Below are 23,223 nucleotides of genomic sequence, written 5' to 3'. Positions count from 1 at the left end.
CCATTCATCATTGTCAACTCACTAGATAGGGTCAGCATGGCCTGCTGGCCAAGAGGGACTGTCCCTTTTTGTGTGTTTCACCCATACACCCACTCTCAATCTGAAAGGGAGGAACCCCTACAGAATAGTGGGGAATGTAACAACCAGATTCTAAACCCACAAGACACTGCAATGGCAAGAGCTGTGGTGATAATGACAACAAAGTAGGCTAACCCTGTGAAGTTCAAATGCCCAGTGGTTGCATGACTTCAATGAAAGATGTTGGCCTCAGGCCTCCTAGAGATTCATAACTAAATGACACCACACAACAGAGGAAAACAGATGGAGCATACAGAATCAAAATGGATTCCTTATTTCATCTGTCAGATCTTGATTCTTTTGGAGTGTTCTTTTAAATATAGTGTGCTATTTTACCACAGCCCAAAGTCAGTCTCCACTCTCCGACAGTCTCTTTTTCTCTACTCTCCTCCTGCCTTTCATTCCTTCTCTCCCATCTCCCTACAAGCCACACATTTTCTCTTCATTTCTTGCCGTTCGCAACTTCGCCCCCTCCCCCCCCCCAATCGCTTGCTGTTTTTGCAGCCTTTCTTCTCTTATGAAAGTGTTTGCCTCCAAAAATACTACTCTAACATTTCCTCTGAGCATAGAAGGTATTGAGCAAAAAGGAATGAGAGAAATTGTTTTATTGTAAAGAAACCAAGGAAGACTTTTCCTATTATAGGAACATCTCAAAATCTCAACCTACACCATTATTTTTGGTTTTGAATTGAAACTTTCTACTAGAGGTCGGCCGATTTAATCGGAATGGCCGATTTAATTAGGGACGTTTTCATTTTTGGACACCGATTTGGCCGATTTTTTTACATTTATTTATTTATATATATATATATATATATATATATATATATATATATATATATATATATATATATATATATATTACACCTTTATTTAATCTTTATTTAACTAGGCAAGTCAGTTAAGAACATATTCTTATTTTCAATGACGGCCTAGGAACGGTGGGTTAACTGCCTAGTTCAGGGGCAGAACGACAGATTTTTACCTTGTCAGCTCGGGGGATTCAATCTTGCAACCTTACAGTTAACTAGTCCAACACTCTAACCACCTGATTACATTGCACTCCACGAGGGGCCTGCCTGTTACGCGAATGCAGTAGAAGCCAAGGTAAGTTGCTAGCTAGCATTAAACATATCTTATAAAAACAATCAATCAATCATAATCACTAGTTAACTACACATGGTTGATGATATTACTAGTTTATATAGCGTGTCCTGCGTTGCATATAATCGGTGCGTATCGTTGCTCCAATGTGTACCTAACCATAAACATCAATGCCTTTCTTAAAATCAATACACAGAAGTGTATATTTTTGAACCTGCATATTTAGCTAAAAGAAATCCAGGTTAGCAGGCAATATTAACCAGGTGAAATTGTGTCACTTCTCTTGCGTTCATTGCACACAGTCAGTGTATATGCAACAGTTTGGGCTGCCTAATTTGCCAGAATTTTACGTAATTATGACATAACATTGAAGGTTGTGCAATGTAACAGGAATATTTAGACTTATGGATGCCACCCGTTAGATAAAATACGGAAGGTTCCGTATTTCACTGAACGAAGAAACGTCTTGTTTTCGAGATTATCGTTTCCGGATTCGACCATATTAATGACCTAAGGCTCGTATTTCTGTGTGTTATTATGTTATAACTAAGTCAATGATTTGATAGAGCAGTCTGACTGAGCGGTGGTAGGCAGCAGCAGGCTCGTAAGCATTCATTCAAACAGCATTTTCCTGCGTTTTGCCAGAAGCTCTTCGCAATGCTTCAAGCTTTGCGCTGTTTATGACTTCAAGCCTATCAACTCCCGAGATTAGGCTGGTGTAACCGATGTGAAATGGCTAGCTAGTTAGCGGGGTGTGCGCTTATACTGTTTCAAACGTCACTCGCTCTGAGACTTGGAGTAGTTATTCCCCTTGCTCTGCTTGGGTAACGCTGCTTCGAGGGTGGCTGTTGTCGTTGTGTTCCTGGTTCGAGCCCAGGTAGGAGCGAGGAGAGGGATGGAAGCTATACTGTTACACTGGCAATACTAAAGTGCCTATCAGAACATCCAATAGTCAAAGGTTAATGAAATACAAATGGTATAGAGAGAAATAGTCCTATAATTCCTATAATAACTACAACCTAAAACAACTTACCTGGGAATATTGAAGACTCATGTTAAAAGGAACCACCAGCTTTCATATGTTCTCATGTTCTGAGCGAGGAACTTAAACGTTAGCTTTCTTACATGGCACATATTGCACTTTTACTTTCTTCTCCAACACTTTGTTTTTGAATTATTTAAACCAAATTGAACATGTTTCATTATTTATTTGAGGCTAAATTGATTTTATTGATGTATTATATTAAGTTAATATAAGTGTTCATTCAGTATTGTTGTAATTGTCATTATTACAAATGTAAAAAAAAATTAATCGTATCGGCTTTTTTTGATCCTCCAATAAATCGGTATCGGCGTTGAAAAATCATAATCGGTCGACCTCTACTTTCTACTGTAGAATATATATATATATATATATATATATATATATATATATATATATATATATATATATATATATATATATATATATATATATATATATATATATATATATATATCTACATACAGTTGGCTCCAAAATGACTGGCACCCCTGACTGGCAATGCACAAACAATACTTAAAAAAATATAAACAATATAATTATAGAGAGAAACTCAAAATACCAACATATGAGAAATACTGTACTTTATTAATGTTTCAATGGAACCAACCAAAATCATTCAATTATTTAATACAAAATAATTTTTACCAAAATCAAGGTTTCATAATTATTGGCACTCTTCATTTAGTACTTAGTGCAACCACCGCTGGCAAGGATAACAGCATGGAGTCTTTTCCTGTAATGTTTGACAAGGTTAAGGAATACATTTGGAGGGATTTTGTACCATTCCTCTATGCAGATCCTTTCAAGATCCTTCACGTTCTTGGGTTTGCGCTTATCAACTGCCCTCTTCCACTCAGACCACAGGTTTTCGATTGGATTGAGGTCCAGCGACTGAGATGGCCATGGCAGAACATTGATTTTGTTGTCACAGAACCATTTCTGTGTGGATCCTGAGGTATGTTTCGGGTCATTGGCCGTAGGTGGACTTTCCAACAAGACAAGTCCCAGCCTTCTGGCAGAGGCAACCAGATTGTAGCCAAAATTGCCTGATACTTGGTAGAATTCATTATGCCATCAATCTTAACCAGTGCCCTTGGACCTCTGGAATTAAAACAGCCCCAAAATATCACTGACCCCCCTCCATATTTCACCGTGGGTATGAGGTGCCTCTCCTTGTATGCATCTGTTTCGACGCCAAACATGCCGATGCTGTATCTGACCAAAACGTTCAATATTGGTCTCATCTGACCAGAGCACCTTCTTCCAGTCAAAAATTTAAATGACGTTTGGCAAACTCCAAGCGCTTGCGTCTGTGTCTTGGGGTCAGAAAGGGCTTTCTTCTGGCAACCCTTCCAAAGAGCCTGTGGATGTCGAGGTGGCGTCTGATGGTGCTTTTTGAAACCTGGTAAGCCCAAGACGTCACCAAGGCCTGCAATTCTTTCACAGTTATTCTTGGGGATTTTGTTGCTTCTCTCACCATCCTCCTCCCTATCCTGGGGGGCAAAATGCATTCGCATCCTCTGAGGTTTTCTACTTCCACATCTTTTGAATTTTCTAATAATTGCCCTGACAGTGCTCAGTGGTATATTCAATCGTTTGTGGATCTTCTTGTAGCCATTACCAGATTTATGAAGGTATACGACCATCTGTCTCTTTTTAACTGCTAGTTCTTTTGTTTTCTTCATGGTGTTGGATGACAGCGGGATATTGCATGTGTGTTACCTCATTTTTATACCCTGGTGAAACAGGAAGTGATGTAATGGCTCAATATAGTTCCTTAAGACTTAGATAAACTTAAATAAGTGTAATTTAATTAGTGGTTTAATTTTGGTGGATGTTATTTGCAATAATCTTTAAGGGTGCCATTAATTGTGAAACCTTGATTTGGAGGACATTGATTTTTAATTAATTAAATCAATAAATTATTTTGGTTGGTTCCATTGAAACATTAATAAAGTACAGTATTTCTCACATGTTGGTATTTTGAGTTTATCTCTATAATTATATTGTTTATGTTTGTTTAAGCATTGTTTGTGAATTGCCAGTCAGGGGTGCCAGTAATTTTGGAGCCCACAAATAAAAATATTGCAACCTGCAGGTAGAAAATATCCTGATTTAAAAAAATAAATCCTATAAATCACATTGGTTACACATGGCCTGTCTGCAACGAACTTGAAACATTGAATGAACTATTTAACTTGGGTCCACCTGAAGCTTGCACTAGTGAACTTTCAACATTGCATATAAAATTCTGGGTCGTCAGTTTCCTGCACCAGTGAGCTCGGGACAGACACAGCTTTAGGCAATTTGCGGAAGGGATAAGAAGCAATGTTTGACTTGGGCAGGAGCTCACCGGAGCTGAGTACCGGCACCTCAAATGTTCTACTGCTTGAGCACCTGTTCCTCTTTATAGAATATTATCTTAAAAGTATTGTGGAGCTCCTGCACCTAAATATAAACAGTCCCAGCACACAAAATGAGTACCAGAACCTATTTCAGTCCAAGTCAAGCCCTTGATAATAAGTAATCAGGTAGGCCAATTTTATGACGTTTCCACAGGATCAGAGCATGACATTTTTCTCTTTCATGCTGAGTGGTTATCAAAAGGGAAAGCGCTGGAAAGATATTTCATATAGGCTACATTTGAGAGAACTATTGTCATTCTCAATTGATGTAAAAACAGACTTTGTTAACTTTCTGTTTTTGAGGCTAATAAAAAAAATTCATGAGAAATTAAGACAATCAGAACTAGTATCAGATCCCCCAAATGTGCACAGTTTGAGCCTACATTTGCACGCAGGCCAGGTAGCCTAGGCCTACTTCTATGCATAATCAGGTGCGTGTCCTTAAATGCTAACTAGATCAGGCATGTGCGTGTGTCCGCCATCGCGCGCATGTTGATTTTGTCCAACCACACCAGATGCGATCAGGTTGAAATATCAAAACAAACTCTGAACCAACTACACTGCTCAAAAAAATAAAGGGAACACAAAATAACTCCAAGTCAATCACACTTCTGTGAAATCAAACTGTCCACTTAGGAAGCAACACTGATTGATAATAAATTTCACATGCTGTTGTGCAAATGGATTGGACAACAGGTGGAAATTATAGGCAATTAGCAAGACACCCCCAATAAAGGAGTGGTTCTGCAGGTGGTGACCACAGACCACTTCTCAGTTCCTATGCTTCCTGGCGGATGTTTTGGTCACTTTTGAATGCTGGCGGTGCTTTCACTCTAGTGGTAGCATGAGACAGAGTCTACAACCCCCACAAGTGGCTCAGGTAGTGCAGCTCATCCAGGATGGCACATCAATGCGAGCTGTGGCAAGAAGGTTTGCTGTGTCTGTCAGCGTAGTGTCCAGAGCATGGAGGCGCTACCAGGAGACGTGGAGGAGGCCGTAGGAGGGCAACAACCCAGCAGCAGGACCGCTACCTCCGCCTTTGTGCAAGGAGGAGCAGGAGGAGCACTGCCAGAGCCCTGCAAAATGACCTCCAGCAGGCCACAAATGTGCATGTGTCTGCTCAAACGGTCAGAAACAGACTCCATGAGGGTGGTATGAGGGCCCCACGTCCACAGGTGGGGGTTGTGCGTACAGCCCAACACCGTGCAGGACGTTTGGCATTTGCCAGAGAACACCAAGATTGGCAAATTCGCCACTGGCGCTCTTCACAGATGAAAGCAGGTTCACACTGAGCACATGTGACAGTCTGGAGACGCCGTGGAGAACGTTCTGCTGCCTGCAACACCCTCCAGCATGACCGGTTTGGCGGTGGGACAGTCATGTTGTGGGGTGGCATTTCTTTGGGGGGCCGCTCAGCCCTCCATGGGCTCGCCAGAGGTAGCCTGACTGCCATTAGGTACCAAGATGAGCTCCTCAGACCCCTTGTGAGACCATATGCTGGTGCGGTTGGGCCTGGGTTCCTCCTAATGCAAGACAATGCTAGACCTCATGTGGCTAAAGTGTGTCAGCAGTTCCTGCAAGAGGAAGGCATTGATGCTATGGACTGGCCCGCCCGTTCCCCAGAACTGAATCCAATTGAGCACATCTGGGACATCATGTCTCGCTCCATCCACCAACGCCACGTTCCACCACAGACTGTCCAGGAGTTGGCGGATGCTTTAGTCCAGGTCTGGGAGGAGATCCCTCAGGAGACCATCCGCCACCTCATCAGGAGCATGCCCAGGCGTTGTAGGGAGGTCATACAGGCACATGGAGGCCACACGCACTACTGAGCCTCATTTTGAATTGTTTTAAGGACATTACATCAAAGTTGGATCAGCCTGTAGTGTGGTTTTCCACTTTAATTTTGAGTGTGACTCCAAATCCAGACCTCCATTGGTTGATAAATTTGATTTCCATTGATCATTTTTGTGTGATTTTGTTGTCAGCACATTCAACTATGTAAAGAAAAAAGTATTTAATAAGAATGTTTCATTCATTCAGATCTAGGATGTGTTATTTTAGTGTTCCCTTTATTTTTTTGAGCAGTGTATATTAATTTGGGTCACGTCGAAATGCATGAAATATTCAGGGCCGTTTAGCTATCTAGATTGCTTTTGCTAGCTAATTTGGTTATTTATTTTACCTGAAATGCTCAAGGTCCTCTACTCTAATAATGAATCCACAGATAAAAAGGTCAACCTAGTTAGCTTCTGGTAATCTATCCTCCTTCAGTCATCTTCTGACTTTATATGGCGGTTGGCAACCAACTTTAAGGTTCATTACCACCACTAACTGGAATGGAGTGTGGACCGCAGTACAGTTTTCCATCACCCATGTGGGTATATGTTCCTAAAAACCAATGAAGAGATGGGAGTGTGGACTTGCAGCACATCAAGTGTAAACATTTATTTATTTTAGCACCAGGGTATGCAGCCGCGCTTGAGCAGTTTGGATGAAATGCTTGAATAACATGTACACTACCGGTCAAAAGTTCTAGAATACTTACTCATTCAAGGGTTTTTCTTTATTTTTACTATTTTCTACATTGTAGAATAATAGTGAGGACATCAAAACTGTGAAATAACACATGGAATCATGTAGTAACCAAAAAAAGTGTTAAACAAATCAAAATGAATTTTATATTTGAGATTCTTCAAATAGCCACCCATTGCCTTGATGACAGCTTTGCACACTCTTGGCATTCTCTCAACCAGCTTCACCTGGAATGCTTTTCCAACAGTCTTGAAGGAGTTCCCACATATGCTGAGCACTTGTTGGCTGCTTTTCCTTCACTCTGCGGTCCGACTCATCCCAAACCATCTCAAATTGGTTGAGGTCGGGGGATTGTGGAGGCCAGGTCATCTGATGCAGCACTCCATCACTCTCCTTCTTGGTAAAATAGCCCTTACACAGCCTGGAGGTGTGTTGGGTAATTGTCCTGTTGAAAAACAAATTATAATCTCACGGCATCCCATCTGGTTAGGGTTTAGTATCACTGCAGAATGCTGTGGTAACCATGCTGGTTAAGTGTGCCTTGAATTGTAAATAAATCACAGACCGTATCACCAGCAAAGCACCATCACACAACTTCCTTCATGCTTTACGGTGGGAAAACACATGCGGAGTTCCTCCGTTCACCCACACCGCGTCTCACAAAGACGGCGGTTGGAACCAAAAATCTCCAATTTGGACTCCAGATCAAAGGACAAATTTCCACCGGTCTAATGTCCATTGCTCTTGTTTCTTGGCCCAATCAATTCTCCTCTTCTTATTGGTGTCCTTTTAGTAGTGTTTTCGTGGCAGCAATTTGAACATATAAGCATGATTCACAGTCTCTTCTGAACAGTTGATGTTGAGATGAGTCTGTTACTTGAACTCTGAAGTATTTATTTGGGCTCCAATTTCTGAGGCTGGTAATTTATCCTCTGCAGCAGAGATAACTCTGGGTCTTCCATTCCTGTGGCGGTCCTCATGAGAGCCAGGTTCATCATAGTGCTTGATTTGACTGCACTTGAAGAAACTTTAAAAGTTTGTGAAACTTTATGGATTGACTGACCTTCATGTCTTAAAGTAATGATGGACTGCCATTTCTCTTTGCTTATTTGAGCTGTTTTTGCTATGATATGGACTTGGTCTTTTACCAAATAGGGCCATCTTCTGTATACCACCCCTACTATGTCACAACACAACTGATTGGCTCAAAAGCATTAAGAAGGAAATAAATTCCACAAATTAACTTTTAAGAAAGCACACCTGTTAATTGAAATGCATTCCAGGTGACTAGCTCATGAAGCTGGTTGAGATAATGCCAAGAGTGTGCAAAGCTGTCATCAATTTTGGCTACTTTGAATAATCTCAAATATAACATTTTGATTTTAACACTTTTTTTGGTTACTACATGATTCCATGTGTTATGTCATAGTTTTGATGTCTTCACTATTATTCTACAATATAGAAAATAGTAAAAAATAAAGAAAAACCCTTGAATGAGTAGGTGTTATAAAACTTTTGACCGGTAGTGTATGTCTACATTTTATTTTACGTAATGGGAGCGGTGTGGTCAGCATGTTACTCAAGATTGACAGTAGCGCTCCAAACAAAAGACAATGAATATATTGACAACTCTTAAAAGGAATTAAATAAGTGTAGCCTAGGTTGTGCGCTCTGCAAACATGTCCACTAGTACAATGACAACGATAAGACTGTAACAATAATATATTGAATGCAATTAACAGAAAGTACCGTAACCAAACAAACATTGTAAATGTGTGAATCAGACAGGTGTCTCATGTGCCATAATAGTTTTTTTGATATATTTGCCACTGCTCAACTAAAAGAATCTCTATCGACCAACAGCCTATCGACAAAACAATTAACCAGTCGATTAAATGGGGTCAGACCTACATCCAATCAAATTTTATTGGTCACAGATTTGCAGATGTTATCACCAGTGCAGCGAAATGCTTATGTTTCTAGCTCTCACAGTGCTGCAATACAATGACAGTAAAATATTTATCAAAAGAGCAAGAAATTGGACGTATCAGAATATATGGACAGTATATGAATAGAAAAGATGTTTACAGCAGTAGTTGTATAGGATGGCCATGACTAGAATACAGTATATGCATATAAAGTGGCCACTCCTGCATTGTTTTGGTGTGCTTAGGGTCGTCCTGTTGGAAGGTGAACCTTCACCCCAGTCTGATGTCCTGAGTGCTCTGGAGCAGGTTTTCGTCAAAGATCTCTCTGTACTTTGCTCCGTTTCATCTTTCCCTCGAATCTGACTAGTCTCCCATTCCCTGTCTCTGAAAAACATGCCCCATGATGCTGCCACCACCATGCTTCCCCGTAAGGATGGTGCCTGGTTTCCTCCATATGTGATTCTTGGCATTCAGGCCAAGGAGTTCAATCTTGGTTTCATCAGGCCAGACAATCTTTTTTCTCATTGTCTGAGAGCCTTTAGGTGCCTGTTGGCAAACTCCAAGTGAGCTGTCATGTGCCTTTTACTGAAGAGTGGCTTCCATCTGGCCACTCTATCATAAAGGCCTGATTGGTGGAGTGCTGCAGAGAGTTTTCCTTCTGGAAGTTTTTCCCATCTTTACAGAGGAACTCTGGAGCTCTGTCAAAGTGACCCGATTGCTCGTTCTAGGAAGAGTCTTGGTGGTTCCAAACTTCTTCCATTTAAGAATGATGGAGGCCACTGCATTCTTGATGACCTTCTATGCTGCAGAAATGTTTTGGTACCCTTCCCCAGTTCTGTGCCTCGACACAATCCTGTCTATTGGAGCTCTACTGACAATTCCTTTGATCTCTTGGTTTTTACTCTGACATGCACTGTCAATTGAATTTACCACAGGTGGACTCCAATCAAGTTTTAGAAACATCTCAAGGATGATCAAGGGGAACAGGATGCACCTGAGCTCAATTTTGAGTGTCTGAATACTTAAGTAAGGTTATGTTGAATACATTTGCAAAAATTTCTTAACCTGTTTTCACTTTGTCATTGTGGAGTATTGTTTGTAAATTGATGAGGATTTTTATTTGATAAATTTCAGAATAAGGCTGTAACGTAACAAAATGTGGAAAAGGTAATGGAGTCTGAATACTTCCCGAAGGCACTGCATATAGGAGAGTAGTCTCTAACGTGCAGGGTAGAGTACCAATGATGGAGTTTAGGCATCAGTGAGCGGGCGGGGGTCCATGAGAGAGTTGGAGAGGCAATCCCCAAGCCCTAACCCACGCCCCCATTGACAGGACAGGGAGAGGTCAGCCATCAGAGACCCGAGGGAGAGGAGGTGCATTGACGGGACCGGGGCTCTCTAATGTGAACCAGCTGTAGAAACCTGACACCCCGAGAAGAGAGGGAGAGGAAAGCTGCTGCGAACTGCACTTAGAGAAGGACAGGGAAGAAGGTTGAGTGGGAGGGAGGGAATGACAAATCCCACATGGAGAATAACAAAGAATCCTATAGATGAGTTTGGCTGCAGAACCACTGAGTTCTTCCTGAATGTAGAGCTGACTACTGTGTGGTGAGGAGCAGTCTGGACTGTATTTGACTGTAGGGCCTTGTGCACTGCTTTGTCCCATTTCTTTTTTTGTTAATGTCTTTTATTCGTTTCTTTCAACATGCTTCAGCACATTGCAGTGAACAGACTACACAGGCCAACATGGTTTGTTGTCTTATAAGTCATATTAGGTCCTCTCCTGTTTTCACCTAGAAACTCCCTGGGAATAATAATGGTGTTCTTTAGCCTTGTTCTTTAGCTGTAGGGGGATTTCTGTTAGGGTGCAATATTATATTAAATAGAGCATACAAAGCTGAAGGACAAGACATTTCTTTCTGTCAACAGAAATAGAAAGGATACAGAAATTATAAACCCAATTAAATGAAATCAAACTTATGTAATCTTTTCTTTCAACACAGTTGAATTCCAGAGAGATTTTATTTTTTGTTAAATATCATGTTCCCCATTACTCATACATTATAGGTCTTCTGAAATATAAAACGATTACCTACATGGACATGGTCAGCTTTATTTGACAGGCTGCTAAAGTGATCTATGTCAGGGGCCGTGTCATCATTGTTTCAGAGGGTTGAGAGGTTGCCTTGAAGTAGAGTGGAGGGGAGAGTAAATTCCCAGGGTAGCACATATTGTTGTGATATCATTGACAGGCTGTGCTTAGTTGTGTGTGTTTTTGGGTGGGGTGAGGGGATAGTGTAACCAAAGACGAGGAGAGGAGTGCTGAGACTGAGAGGAGACACGGGAGGGATGGAGGGATGAGAAGGTATTATAGGGAAGTAGCCTAGTCATGCCTGTGGAGCATGTCCAATCGGAGAGAGGTGAGGAGGTCTGTGTTACAGCTCTTTGAAGATCTGTTTTTTAAGGTTGTGCGTGTATGTGTGAAACAAGCATGTTAAAACAGGTATGTGAATCCTCTGAAGCCTGCGACTGTGTGATAAATTTTAGGGTTACACTTATACACTTTCAGTCGATCTACTCTGGAGTTCTCACTGTCATGAATCATGACAGCCAGAGTTTCCCATGCTCTCTCAACCTAATATTTTCAAGCTGTGTTTGGGTGTAGTGCAGAATATATATAGTACGTGTGAGACATTTAAAAATGATTCCCATCTCCATTTCAAAAGATTCACATTTTTCCCGTTTACTGTGCTCCGACATGTTTGTCATTCAATGATCTGTGAAATAAAAATGTATTCCTTTTTGAGAAAAGGAAGTGTGTGTGTGTGTGTGTGTGGGGGAGGGGGACATGTGTCAGTGAATGGAATTTATTCCGTTCCAGCCATTACTATGAGCCTGTCCTCCCCAATTAAGATGTCACCAGCCGCCTGCGCTGAGCCCCTCCAGGGAGGTAGGTGTGAAGACCTATATCTGATAGTCAGCCGTTTACTCTATGGCTGAGAGTCTCTTGACAGTATATTGGCAGTGTGCCAGACACACACTCCGGTGTGCTGAGAAGCAATAGAGCCCTGAGACCGTGTCTGTCTAGAGCAGCGTGACCACTGATCATGCTTCAACCTCCATCGGTCTGTGACCACAACCAGTAGACAGAACTTAAGAAAATAGACAATACAAAATACAATATACACAGACTTCGAGCTGACTACAGTACAAAATGACAATGTCAAACTGAGAGGGACATGTGAAGAAACAGTGAAAGTATGGGGCAGAGTGAGGGTTTTCAGTTGTCCTTTTGTGCAATATTGTAATTCCCACTCTGCTGTTAATCATGTCGTTAAATCACTTTACATAGGGCATTTCTTTCTCTGTTCTTCTCTCTATGTCTTGTGACTTAACACACACACACACATACACACACACACTATCTAGCGATGGTGAGCTGGCCTTATATGTCCTTGTTTTTATGTTTACAAGTATTTGTGCAACTTCACATACGATTGTTCTTGTTTTTTGTTTTTGCCACTTGGCCAACTTCCATCTAACACCACATCGTTGCATCCTTCTGCATTTTTATTTTTTAAACTTGACCTTGCTGTCACCCTTTCCCCTGCTCAGCTCTATTCAAATGATTTACAGTAGCTCCAGTGACATGAACATGATTAGTCTAACTATTCTGAACAAAAATATAAACGCAACATGTAAAGTGTTGGTCCCATGTTTCATGAGCTGAAATAAAAGATCCCAGAAATGTTCCATACGTACAAAAAACGTATTTCTCTCAGGTGCACCTTGTGCTGGGGACAACAAAAGGCCACTCAAATGTGCAGTTTTGTCACACAACATACCACAGATGTCTCAAGTTTTGAGGGATCGTGCAATTGTCATGCTGACTGCAGAAATGTCAACGAGAACTGTTGCCAGAGAATTTAATGTTAAATTCTCTACCATAAGCCACCTCCAATGTCGTTTTAGACTTTGGCAGTATTTCCAACAGGCCTTACAAACACAGACCACGTGTAACCACGCCAGCCCAGGACCTCCACATCCGGCTTCAATGCTGGCACGCTGGAGAAATGTGCTCTTCACAGATGAATCCCGGTTTCAACTGTACCGGGTAGATGGTGGGGTTATGGTATGGGCAGGCATTAGATACGGAAAACAAACACAATTGCATTTTATCTATGGCAATTTGAATGCACAGAAACACTGTGACGAGATCCTGAGGCCCATTGTTGTCCCATTCCTTCACCGCTGTCACCTCATGTTTCAGCATGATGATGCACAATTCCTGAAAGCTGAAAATGTCCCAGTTCTTCCATGGCCTGTATATTCACCTGATACCCATTGAGCATGTTTGGGATGCTCTGGATTGATGTGTACGACAGCGTGTTCCAGTTCCCGCCAATATCCAGCAACTTTGCACAGCCATTGAAGAGGAGTGGGACAACATTCCACAGGCCACAATCAACAGCCTTGATCAACTCTATGGGAAAGAGATCTTCCGCTGCATGAGGCAAAGGGGGGTCACACCAGATACTGACTGGTTTTCTGATCCACACCCTTTTTTAAGGTACAGTATCTGGGACCAACAGATGCGTATCTTTATTCCCAGTCATGTGAAATCCATAGATTAGGGTCTTATGAATTTATTTCAGTTGACTGATTTCCTTAAATGAACTGTACCTCAATCTTTGAAATTGTTGCATGTTGCCTTTATTTTTGTTCAGTGTAGTATTTTTCCCTGTATTCATTACATTTCCCACACAACCTCTCTGACTTAGTGAGCTCCAGAAGTATTGGGACAGTGACAATTTTATTGTTGTTTTGGCTCTGTACTCGAGCACGTTGGATTTCAAATGATACAATGACTATGAGGCTAAAGTGCAGACTGTCAGCTTTAATTTGAGGGTAACGTTTAGAAATTAAAGCACTCTTTGAACAGTCCCCCCCATTTTGCTGAGACTCAAAATTGAGCTCCAGTGCGTCCTGTTTCCATTGATCGTCCTTGATGTTTCTACAACTTCATTGGAGTCCACCTGTGGTAAATTTCCACTTCCATCTAACACCACCTCGTCGCATCCTTCTGCTTTTAAATATTTTGAGAACTTGACCTTGCTGTCAACCTTTACCCCGCACAAAATAATCTGAAACACAACCAAAACAAACGGCAAATGCATCCAACAAGTTTGCAGTCACAAGCTTGATGTAATCATTGCGTGCTATGAATATGGGACCAAATACTAAACTTTTGACTACTTTAATACACATCAGTGAATTTGTCCCAATACTTTTGGTAACCTAAAATGTGAGGACAATTTCTAAACGATTCACCCGATATGGATGGTTATACCCTCAAATTAAAGCTGACAGTCTGTACTTTAGCCTCATAGGATTTGAAATGATAAAATGACTAAGTGCTGGAGTACAGAGCCAAAACAACAAGTGTGTCACTGTCCCAATACTTTAGGAGCTCACTGTAAGATTCTTACGCTATGACTGATTTGTACTGTTGTCCACTATTGCTGCTCCTCTTCCTCTTTGATCTATAGTGTTTGTTCTGTAGGTTTCTATAGCTGATAATGTCCTGTTTGTGATGTATTGATGAGACAACTTCTATTGTCCTTTTGTCTACAGGTGTGCCGCAGGTTTCCTGGGTGATTACTGCCATCACAAAGACCCGTGTCACCCTGGTTACTGTCTGAATGGGGGGAATTGCTCTGTGGCTGTGTCGGGCATCCCGGGCATCCCTACCTGCTCCTGTCCCCTGGGCTACACCGGGCAGCTCTGCCAGACCCCCCAGAACTCCACCTGCTTCCCCAAAAACCCATGTGCCAACCAAGGAGTCTGCACCCTGCTCTCCCTCGACAAGTACAAGTGCCAGTGTGCCCACGGATGGACAGGTCAGCTTCTCTCTGACTCAAACTGCTTAATACTGTACGAGCGCTCCTGCTAAGTGTTGTGCAGTTCACTAGTCCAAATCCATTCTTTCCACTATGTCGTCATTTGTTTAGTGCATGTCTTCAGGACAGCCCTTAGCTTTTGCATTTATCAGAAGCTTTTGCATTGATCAGAAGTCTGTTGTGGCTATGATAAGTAACCAAGGACATGAGGCACTGTAGCCTAGCGGTTAAGAGCGTTTGGCCAGTGACCGAAAGGTCGCTGGTTTGAATCCCTGAGCTGGCAAGGTGGAACAATCTGCCGTTCTGCCCTTGAGCAGGACAGTTAACCCCCAACAACAACTGCTTCCCAGGCACCGATGACGTGGAGATTAAGGCAGCCCCCCACACCTCTGATTTAGAGGGGTTGGGTTAAATGCAGAAGACACATTTCAGTTGAATTCATTCAGTTGAGCAACTAACTAGGTATCCCCTTCCCCACTATTTCCCCTATTTCTCTGTTATATAACCTCGGCCCACTCATCTCTTTTTCCACTGCTTCTCTCCCTGTGCGTCCAGGCATGCGCTGTAATCGTGAGGACAGCTGTCTGTCGGGACCCTGTGCTAATGGAGGCACCTGCAGCTCTTTGTCTGGGGGCAAGTTCAGCTGTACCTGTCCTCCAGGTTACTGGGGTCCTCGCTGCCTCAACGACACTGACGAGTGTGCTGCCTCTGCCCCGGTATGTCAGAACCAAGGGGGGTGTGTCAACACCCCCGGCTCCTACAGGTGTAACTGCGCCCCCGGGTTCACTGGCCGCCAATGTGAGACCCCTTACATCCCCTGCTCCCCCTCACCCTGCCTCAACGGGGGCACGTGTCGCCCAACCTCTGAGACCAGCTACTGGTGCCACTGCTTGCCAGGTAAGAGAGAGCGAGAGGGAAAGAAAGATGGAGAAATGCCTAGTGAGGCCTGTATGAATGCAGCTTGTTGCAATCAATGTTTGAGGTCCAAGCACTAGAATCCTACGGGCGCTATAACACTAGACACTATGTATTAAATCCCTACTGTTCCCAATGGCGTTTTGTGGGCACAACAATCAACTGTCAACCCTAGCCCATGTTATCTGTTTACAATATAACTTGTCATCACTATGTAAATTATACATTATATGACAGAGATTGCCAGCAAGATTGATAGTAGTGAAATACTATATATAGAAAAGTATGTGGAGACCCTTTCAAATTTGTGGATTCACCCATTGTTGACAGGTGTATAAAATTGAGCACACAGCCATGCAATCTCCATAGACAAACATTGGCAGTAGAATGGCCCTTACTGAACAGCTCAGTGACTTTCAATGTGGCACTGTCATAGGATGCTACCTTTCCAACAAGTCAGTTTGTAAAATGTCTGCCCTGCTATAGCTGCCCCAGGCAACAAGTAGTGTTATTGTGAAGTGGAAACGTCTAGGAGCAACATCGGCTCAGCCGCGAAGTGGTAGGCCACACAAGCTCACAGAACGGGACTGGCGAGTGCTGAAGCGCGGAGTGCGTAGAAATCCTCTGTCTTCGGTTGCAACACTCACTACCGACTTCCAAATTGCCTCTGGAAGCAACGTCAGCGTAAGAACTGTTAGTCAGGAGCTTCATGAAATGGGTTTCCATGGCCGAGCAGCCGCACACAAGCCTAAGAGCACCATGCGCAATGCCAAGCATCGGCTGGAGTGGTGTAAGGCTCATTGCTATTGTACTCTGGAGCAGTGGAAACGTGTTTTCTGGAGTGATATACAGTGGGGAGAACAAGTATTTGATACACTGCAGATTTTGCAGGTTTTCCTACTTACAAAGTATCTAGAGGTCTGTAATTTTTATCATAGGTACACTTCAACTGTGAGAGACGGAATCTAAAAAATCCAGAAAGTCACATTGTATGATTTTTAACCTGTCTAGGATGAGGGTGCCGCTAGCGGCACTCCCCCCCCACCCCCACTGAAAAACCAGTGCCGCGAAATTCAAAATTTTTTTTTTTTTAAATATTTAACTTTCACACATTAAAGTCCAATACAGCTAATGAAAGACACAGATCTTGTGAATCCAGCCAACATGTCCGTTTTTTAAAATGTTTTACAGGGAAGACACAATATGTAAAGATGTACATCTATTACCTAAAAACACATTAGCATAATCCACCATCTTTTATTTGTCCACCAACACCAGTAGCTATCACCAATTCGGCTAAACTAAGATATTTATAGCCCCTAACCAAGAAAAAAACTCATCAGATGACAGTCTGATAACATATTTATGGTATGGGATAGGGTTTGTTAGAAAAAAGTGCATATTTCAGGTAGATGGCATAGGTTACAATTGCACCCACCGTCACAAATGGACTAGAAAAACTACATAGAGCAACGTGTTTACCTACTTACTAATCATCAAACATTTCGTAAAAATACACAGCATACACTAATCGAAAGACACAGATCCTGTGAATACAGACAATATTTCAGATTTTCTAAGTGTCTTACAGCGAAAACACAATAAATCGTTATATTAGCATAGCACATAGCACATAGCAGCCCAGCATTGATTCTAGCCAAAGTGAGCGATAACCTCAACATCGCCAAAATAAATTAATTTTTTCACTAACCTTCTCAGAATTCTTCAGATGACACTCCTGTAACATCATATTACACAATCCATATAGAGTTTGATCGAAAATGTTTATATTTAGCCACCAAAATCATGGTTAGACAATGTGAAATGTAGCCCAGCTGGTGAGAAAATGTCCGTGCGCCATATTAGACAGTGATCTACTCTTATACATAAATACTCATAAACGTGACTAAAAAATATAGGGTGGACAGGGATTGATAGACAATTTAATTCTTAATACAATCGCGGAATTACATTTTTAAAATTATCCTTACTTTTCAATACAGTTTGCGCCAAGCGAAGCTACGTCAAAAAACATGGCGTCCTAAGCCACTAACATTTTTCGACAAACACGATTTATCATAATAAAAATGTCCTACTTTGAGCTGTTCTTCCATCAGTATCTTGGGCAAAGGATCCTTTCTTGGGTCTAATCGTCTTTTGGTGGAAAGCTGTCCTCTTGCCATGTGGAAATGCCAACTGCGTTCGGGATGAACTGGAAGCGTGCCCAGCAATTCAGAGCGTTTCAGAAATAAATGTCCCAAAATCGCACTAAACGGATATAAATTGCTATAAAACGCTTTAAATTAACTACCTTATGATGTTTTTAACTCCCATAACGAGTAGAAACATGACCAGAGTAATATTACTCCCTCCACTAATGCTTGGAACAAGTGCGGGTCGATGTCCTCCAGGCGCATTACGCAGCAAGAAAAGAGTTCCTAGCTACAGGTTTTTTTTAATTTGTAGTGCCTGTGAACGCGCAATCGACCCCATTCAAATCGTCATCACGTAAAGGCATCCAGGGGAAGACGTAAGCAGTGTCCGTATACTCATAGCAATAACTGTGACCTTTTAACTGACTCCAGATCAGGGGCCAAAATTTCTGAAATCTGACTCCATGTCAGGGAAATTGCTGTAGAATGGGTTCTGTTCCACTTAGAGACAAAATTTCAACTCCTATAGAAACTATAGACTGTTTTCTATCCAATAATAATAATAATATGCATATTGTACGATCAAGAATTTTGTGGGAAGCCGTTTCAAAAATTACACGATTAGCATAAATAGTGACAACAGCGCCCCCATCCTCAACAGGTTAAGTAATTAATTTGCATTTTATTGCATGACATAAATATTTGATACATCAGAAAAGCAGAACTTAATATTTGGTACAGAAATCTTTGTTTGCAATTACAGAGATCATAAGTTTCCTGTAGTTCTTGACCAGGTTTGCACACACTGTAGCAGGGATTTTGGCCCACTCCTCCATACAGACCTTCTCCAGATCCTTCAGGTTTCGCGGAACCGTTACGTATTTTGTCGAACGGGTGGCATCCCTAAAATGCTGGCAAATTAATTACGGTCTTTGTTAGGAAGAAATGGTCTTCACACAGTTCGCAACGAGCCAGGCGGCCCAAACTGCTGCATATACCCTGACTCTGCTTGTACAGAACGCAAGAGAAGTGACACAATTTCCCTAGTTAATATTGCCTGCTAGCATGAATTTCTTTTAACAAAATATGCAGGTTTAAAAAAAGATATACTTGTGTTTTGATTTTAAGAAAGGCATTGATGTTTATGGTTAGGTACATTGGTGCCACGGCAGTGCTTTTTTTCACGAATGCGCTTGTTAAATCATCACCCGTTTGGCGAAGTAGGCTGTGATTCGATGATAAATTAACAGGCACCGCATTGATTATTTGCAACGCAGGACAAGCTAGTTAAACTAGTAATATCATCAACCATGTGTAGTTAGCTAGTGATTATGTAAAGATTGATTGTTTTTTATAAGATAAGTTTAATGCTAGCTAGCAACTTACCTTGGCTCCTTGCTGCACTCGGGTAACAGGTGGTCAGCCTGCCACGCAGTCTCCTCGTGGAGTGCAGTGTAATCGGTGTCCAAAACTGGCGATTACCGATTTTGTTATGAAAACTTGAAATCAGCCCTAATTAATCGGTCCACCTCTAGTTGACGGTGCTGATTTAAGAACTTAAACATGAAGTCATAAAAACAGCAGCTCTTTGCTGTATTCGTTGACAGTCTCTCTCTAGTCATGGTTTTAAACATTTTGAAATCTCACAGTATCAACTTTGCTGTAGATTTCTTATGCCTGCTACTTTACTGCAGACATGGTAATCTGAGCCATCCGATTGGTGAGAGGTAGGCCTATAGTGCACAAGGCTTTATCGTTGGGTTATTCACAGAAATGTTTAGCGATCGACTAGGAATGCTTTGGAGATTTCCAGTCGATGGCGAGTGACCGGTTGGTGACCACTACTCTAGAAAGTTGAGTGAAGGTCAATCTCGTTCTTCTCTCCGTGGGCTGATATTCTGTGCGGCAGTCTCGGAGCTACTGCGTGCCTGCCCGCAGCTAAGAGGGAACATTGGTGCCAACTGTACAGTTTAGTGGAGGAGGAATAATGGTCTGGGGCTGTTTTTCATGGTTCGGGCTTTCATGTAGTGTAATTAGCCTAAGTATCATATCTGTCTTTGTCTCTCTCATGGCAGGCTTCAATGGTACTAACTGTGAGAACAACATTGACGACTGCCCCGGCCATCAATGCCGAAATGGTGGGACCTGCATGGACGGTGTCAATACTTACAACTGCCAATGCCCCCCAGAATGGACTGGTAAGTATAAAGAATAGTCCATGGTTTTCTGTCTGTCTGGTTGGCTTTTCTTCTTTGTTTCAGTTTTTCGTTCAGTGTCTGTGTTTCTTTGTTTGTCTGTGGTTTCTCTCTGTGTCCAAATTGGGGGAGTTTTTTCTTCTCGAATGTTCAACTGTTTTCCCCCTACAGGTCAGTTCTGTACTGAGGATGTGGATGAGTGTCGCCTGCAGCCCAACACATGTCAGAACGGGGGGACCTGCAGCAACATCCAGGGCAGCTACACCTGTGTATGTGTCAACGGCTGGAGTGGCCTGGACTGCTCTAAAAACATAGATGACTGTGCTACGGCTGCCTGCACCAATGGCTCCACCTGTATTGACCGTGTGGCATCCTTCCTTTGTGTCTGCCCCTATGGAAAAACAGGTGTGGGACAAAGCCTGTCTATAGTATAGATATATACAGACATCTTTTATGGACAGACTGATGGATAAATAGAAAGAGTGTATTAATCCACAAGGGTTATCTATAAGCACAGAAAACACACAGGCTGACTGACTGAGTATTCCCTACCAGGTTTGCTCTGCCACGTGAACGATGCCTGCATTAGTAGCCCGTGCCGGGACGGGGCGCAGTGCGACACCAACCCCATCAACGGCATGTTCAACTGCAACTGTGCCCCAGGCTACATAGGAAGCACCTGCAATGACGACATCAACGAGTGCATCATAGGTGAGGGACAGATCAGAACACATGATACCTAGAGTGATTTTTGTAATTTGACTCTACAGACTATTCTTTAAGAAAAATCCTTCCTTTCCCTTTGGTACTTTCGTTACTCCTTTATAGTTCTGTGTATTTAACCTCTGTTAGGCTTCCCCTCAGGTCCAAACCCCTGTGAGCATGGAGGATCGTGTGTGAACACAGATGGCTCGTTCACATGTAACTGTGCGAGAGGTTATGGTGGGCCGCGCTGTGAGACAGACATCAATGAGTGTGCGTCCAGCCCCTGCCAGAACGACGGCACCTGTCTGGACCGCATAGGAGACTACAGCTGCATCTGTATGGAAGGTGTGTGTGATCAGTGATTCCCTATCTCTTTCTAATTACACACACACACTCACACAGTACTGTTGTGTAATATTCTCTCTCTGTTTCAAGGATTTGAGGGAACACACTGTGAGATTGACATCAACGAGTGTGCCAGCTCTCCATGTCTGAACCAAGGGATCTGTCTGGATCAAGTCAAACGCTACGTCTGCCAGTGCCCTCTAGGTTCGTCTGCCTTTTTCTAATCAAATTCATTTGTCATAGTGTTTCAGAAGGTTTGTATCTACAGTATTTGAAGCTGGGTTCCGTCCCTGGCCTTTAGGATTCAGTGGGGAGATGTGTCAGATCGACATTGACGAGTGTTCCAGCACACCATGTCTCAACGGGGCCAAGTGTATCGACCGTCCCAACGGCTACGAGTGTGAATGTGCTGAAGGTACTATACAGCCTTCACTATCTCAACTTTAATTAACGTACCTTTCTCACATTTTTAAACATGATGTCTAAACTAAAGCATTAATACAGGGAATCTTTAACTGTTACTCAAAGTTTGGTTTCCCCTCCCAGGCTTCTCGGGGCCGTTGTGTAAGGAGAACATAGATGACTGTGACCCAGAGCCCTGTCACCATGGGGTTTGTCGTGACGGCATCGCCACCTTCTCCTGTGACTGTGACCCGGGCTACACTGGCTCTATCTGCAACGTCCAGGTCATGGAGTGCCACAGCAACCCCTGCCAGAACCGTGGACGCTGCGTCGACCTGGTCAACAAGTACCAGTGCAACTGTCTGCCTGGCACCTCGGGTGAGCAGAGACAGAGAATGGGTGGACTATTTTCATTTTATTGAGCAAAAACTTTGTGATAAGAGGAAAGCAACAAGAGAATGTTTGGACAAACAGAAAATAAACTTAAATCTGCTAAACCATTGCCTCTCCCAAAAATATGAAGTAAAATAATAGGGGGAAAACGATCTCAAATGGCATTGAAATGACTATATACAAAAGTATGTGGACACCCCTTAAAATTAGTGGATTCTGCTATTTCAGTGACACCCATTGCTGACAGGTGTATAAAATCGAGCACACAGCTATACCATCTCCATAGACACACATTGGTACAAGAATGGCCTTACTGAAGAGCTCAGTGACTTTCAATGTGGCATGTTATAGGATGCCACCTTCCCAACAAGTCAGCTCATCAAATCTTTGCCCTGCTAGAGCTGCCCCGGTCAACTTTAAGTGCTGTTATTGTGAAGTGGAAACGTCACAGAGCAACAACTGTTCAACTGCGAAGTGGTAGGCCACCCAAGCTCACGTAGAAATTGTCTGTCCTCGGTTGCAACACTCACAACCGAGTTCCAAACTGCAACGTCAGCATAAGAACTGTTCGTCAGGAGTTTCATGAAATGGGTTTCCATGGCCGCACAGCCCCACACTTGCCTAAGATCACCATGCACAATGCCAAGTGTCGGCCGGAGTGGTGTAAAGCTCGCCGCCATTGGACTCTGAAGCAGTGGAAACATTTTCTCTGGAGTGATGAATCACGCTTCACCATCTGACAAATCTGGGTTTGGCGGACTCCAGGAGAATGCTACCTGCCCGAATGCATAGTGCCAACTGTAAAGTATGGTGGAGGAGGAATAATGGCTGTTTTACATGGTTCGGGCTAGGCCCCTTAGTTCCAGTGAAGGGGCATCTTAACGCTATAGCATACAATGACATTCTAGACGATTCTGTGCTTCCAACTTTGGGGCTACAGTTTTTGGAAGGCCCTTTCCTGTTTCAGCATGACAATGCTCCCATGCACAAAGCGAGGTCTATACAGAAATGGTTTGTTGAGATCGGTGTGGAAGAACTTGATTGGCTTGCACAGAGCCCTGACCTCAACCCCATCCAACACCTTTGGGCTGAATTGGAACGCCGACTGGGAGCCAGGCAT

General features: G+C 42.6%; 1 protein-coding gene across 3 annotated transcripts in view; it reads left to right on the top strand.

Annotated features, from left to right (window-relative positions):
* The window catches only part of LOC129855105 (neurogenic locus notch homolog protein 2-like), a 61,053-nt gene that overhangs the window by 14,973 nt on the left and 22,857 nt on the right, over positions 1-23,223 (top strand). For 2 of the 3 annotated variants that reach the window (XM_055922435.1, XM_055922434.1), the window contains exons 3-11: positions 14,730-14,995; positions 15,551-15,892; positions 20,139-20,261; positions 20,430-20,663; positions 20,814-20,969; positions 21,111-21,308; positions 21,399-21,512; positions 21,610-21,723; positions 21,855-22,088. In XM_055922435.1, the coding sequence (XP_055778410.1) occupies positions 14,730-14,995; positions 15,551-15,892; positions 20,139-20,261; positions 20,430-20,663; positions 20,814-20,969; positions 21,111-21,308; positions 21,399-21,512; positions 21,610-21,723; positions 21,855-22,088 (1,781 nt within the window). The remainder of the gene's footprint in view (positions 1-14,729; positions 14,996-15,550; positions 15,893-20,138; positions 20,262-20,429; positions 20,664-20,813; positions 20,970-21,110; positions 21,309-21,398; positions 21,513-21,609; positions 21,724-21,854; positions 22,089-23,223) is intronic. The other variant, XM_055922436.1, reaches the window with a different exon arrangement.

Source organism: Salvelinus fontinalis, chromosome 5, assembly GCF_029448725.1.
Source record: "Salvelinus fontinalis isolate EN_2023a chromosome 5, ASM2944872v1, whole genome shotgun sequence".
Taxonomy (NCBI): Eukaryota; Metazoa; Chordata; class Actinopteri; order Salmoniformes; family Salmonidae; genus Salvelinus; species Salvelinus fontinalis.
This window is presented reverse-complemented; position numbering and strand designations above follow the sequence as displayed.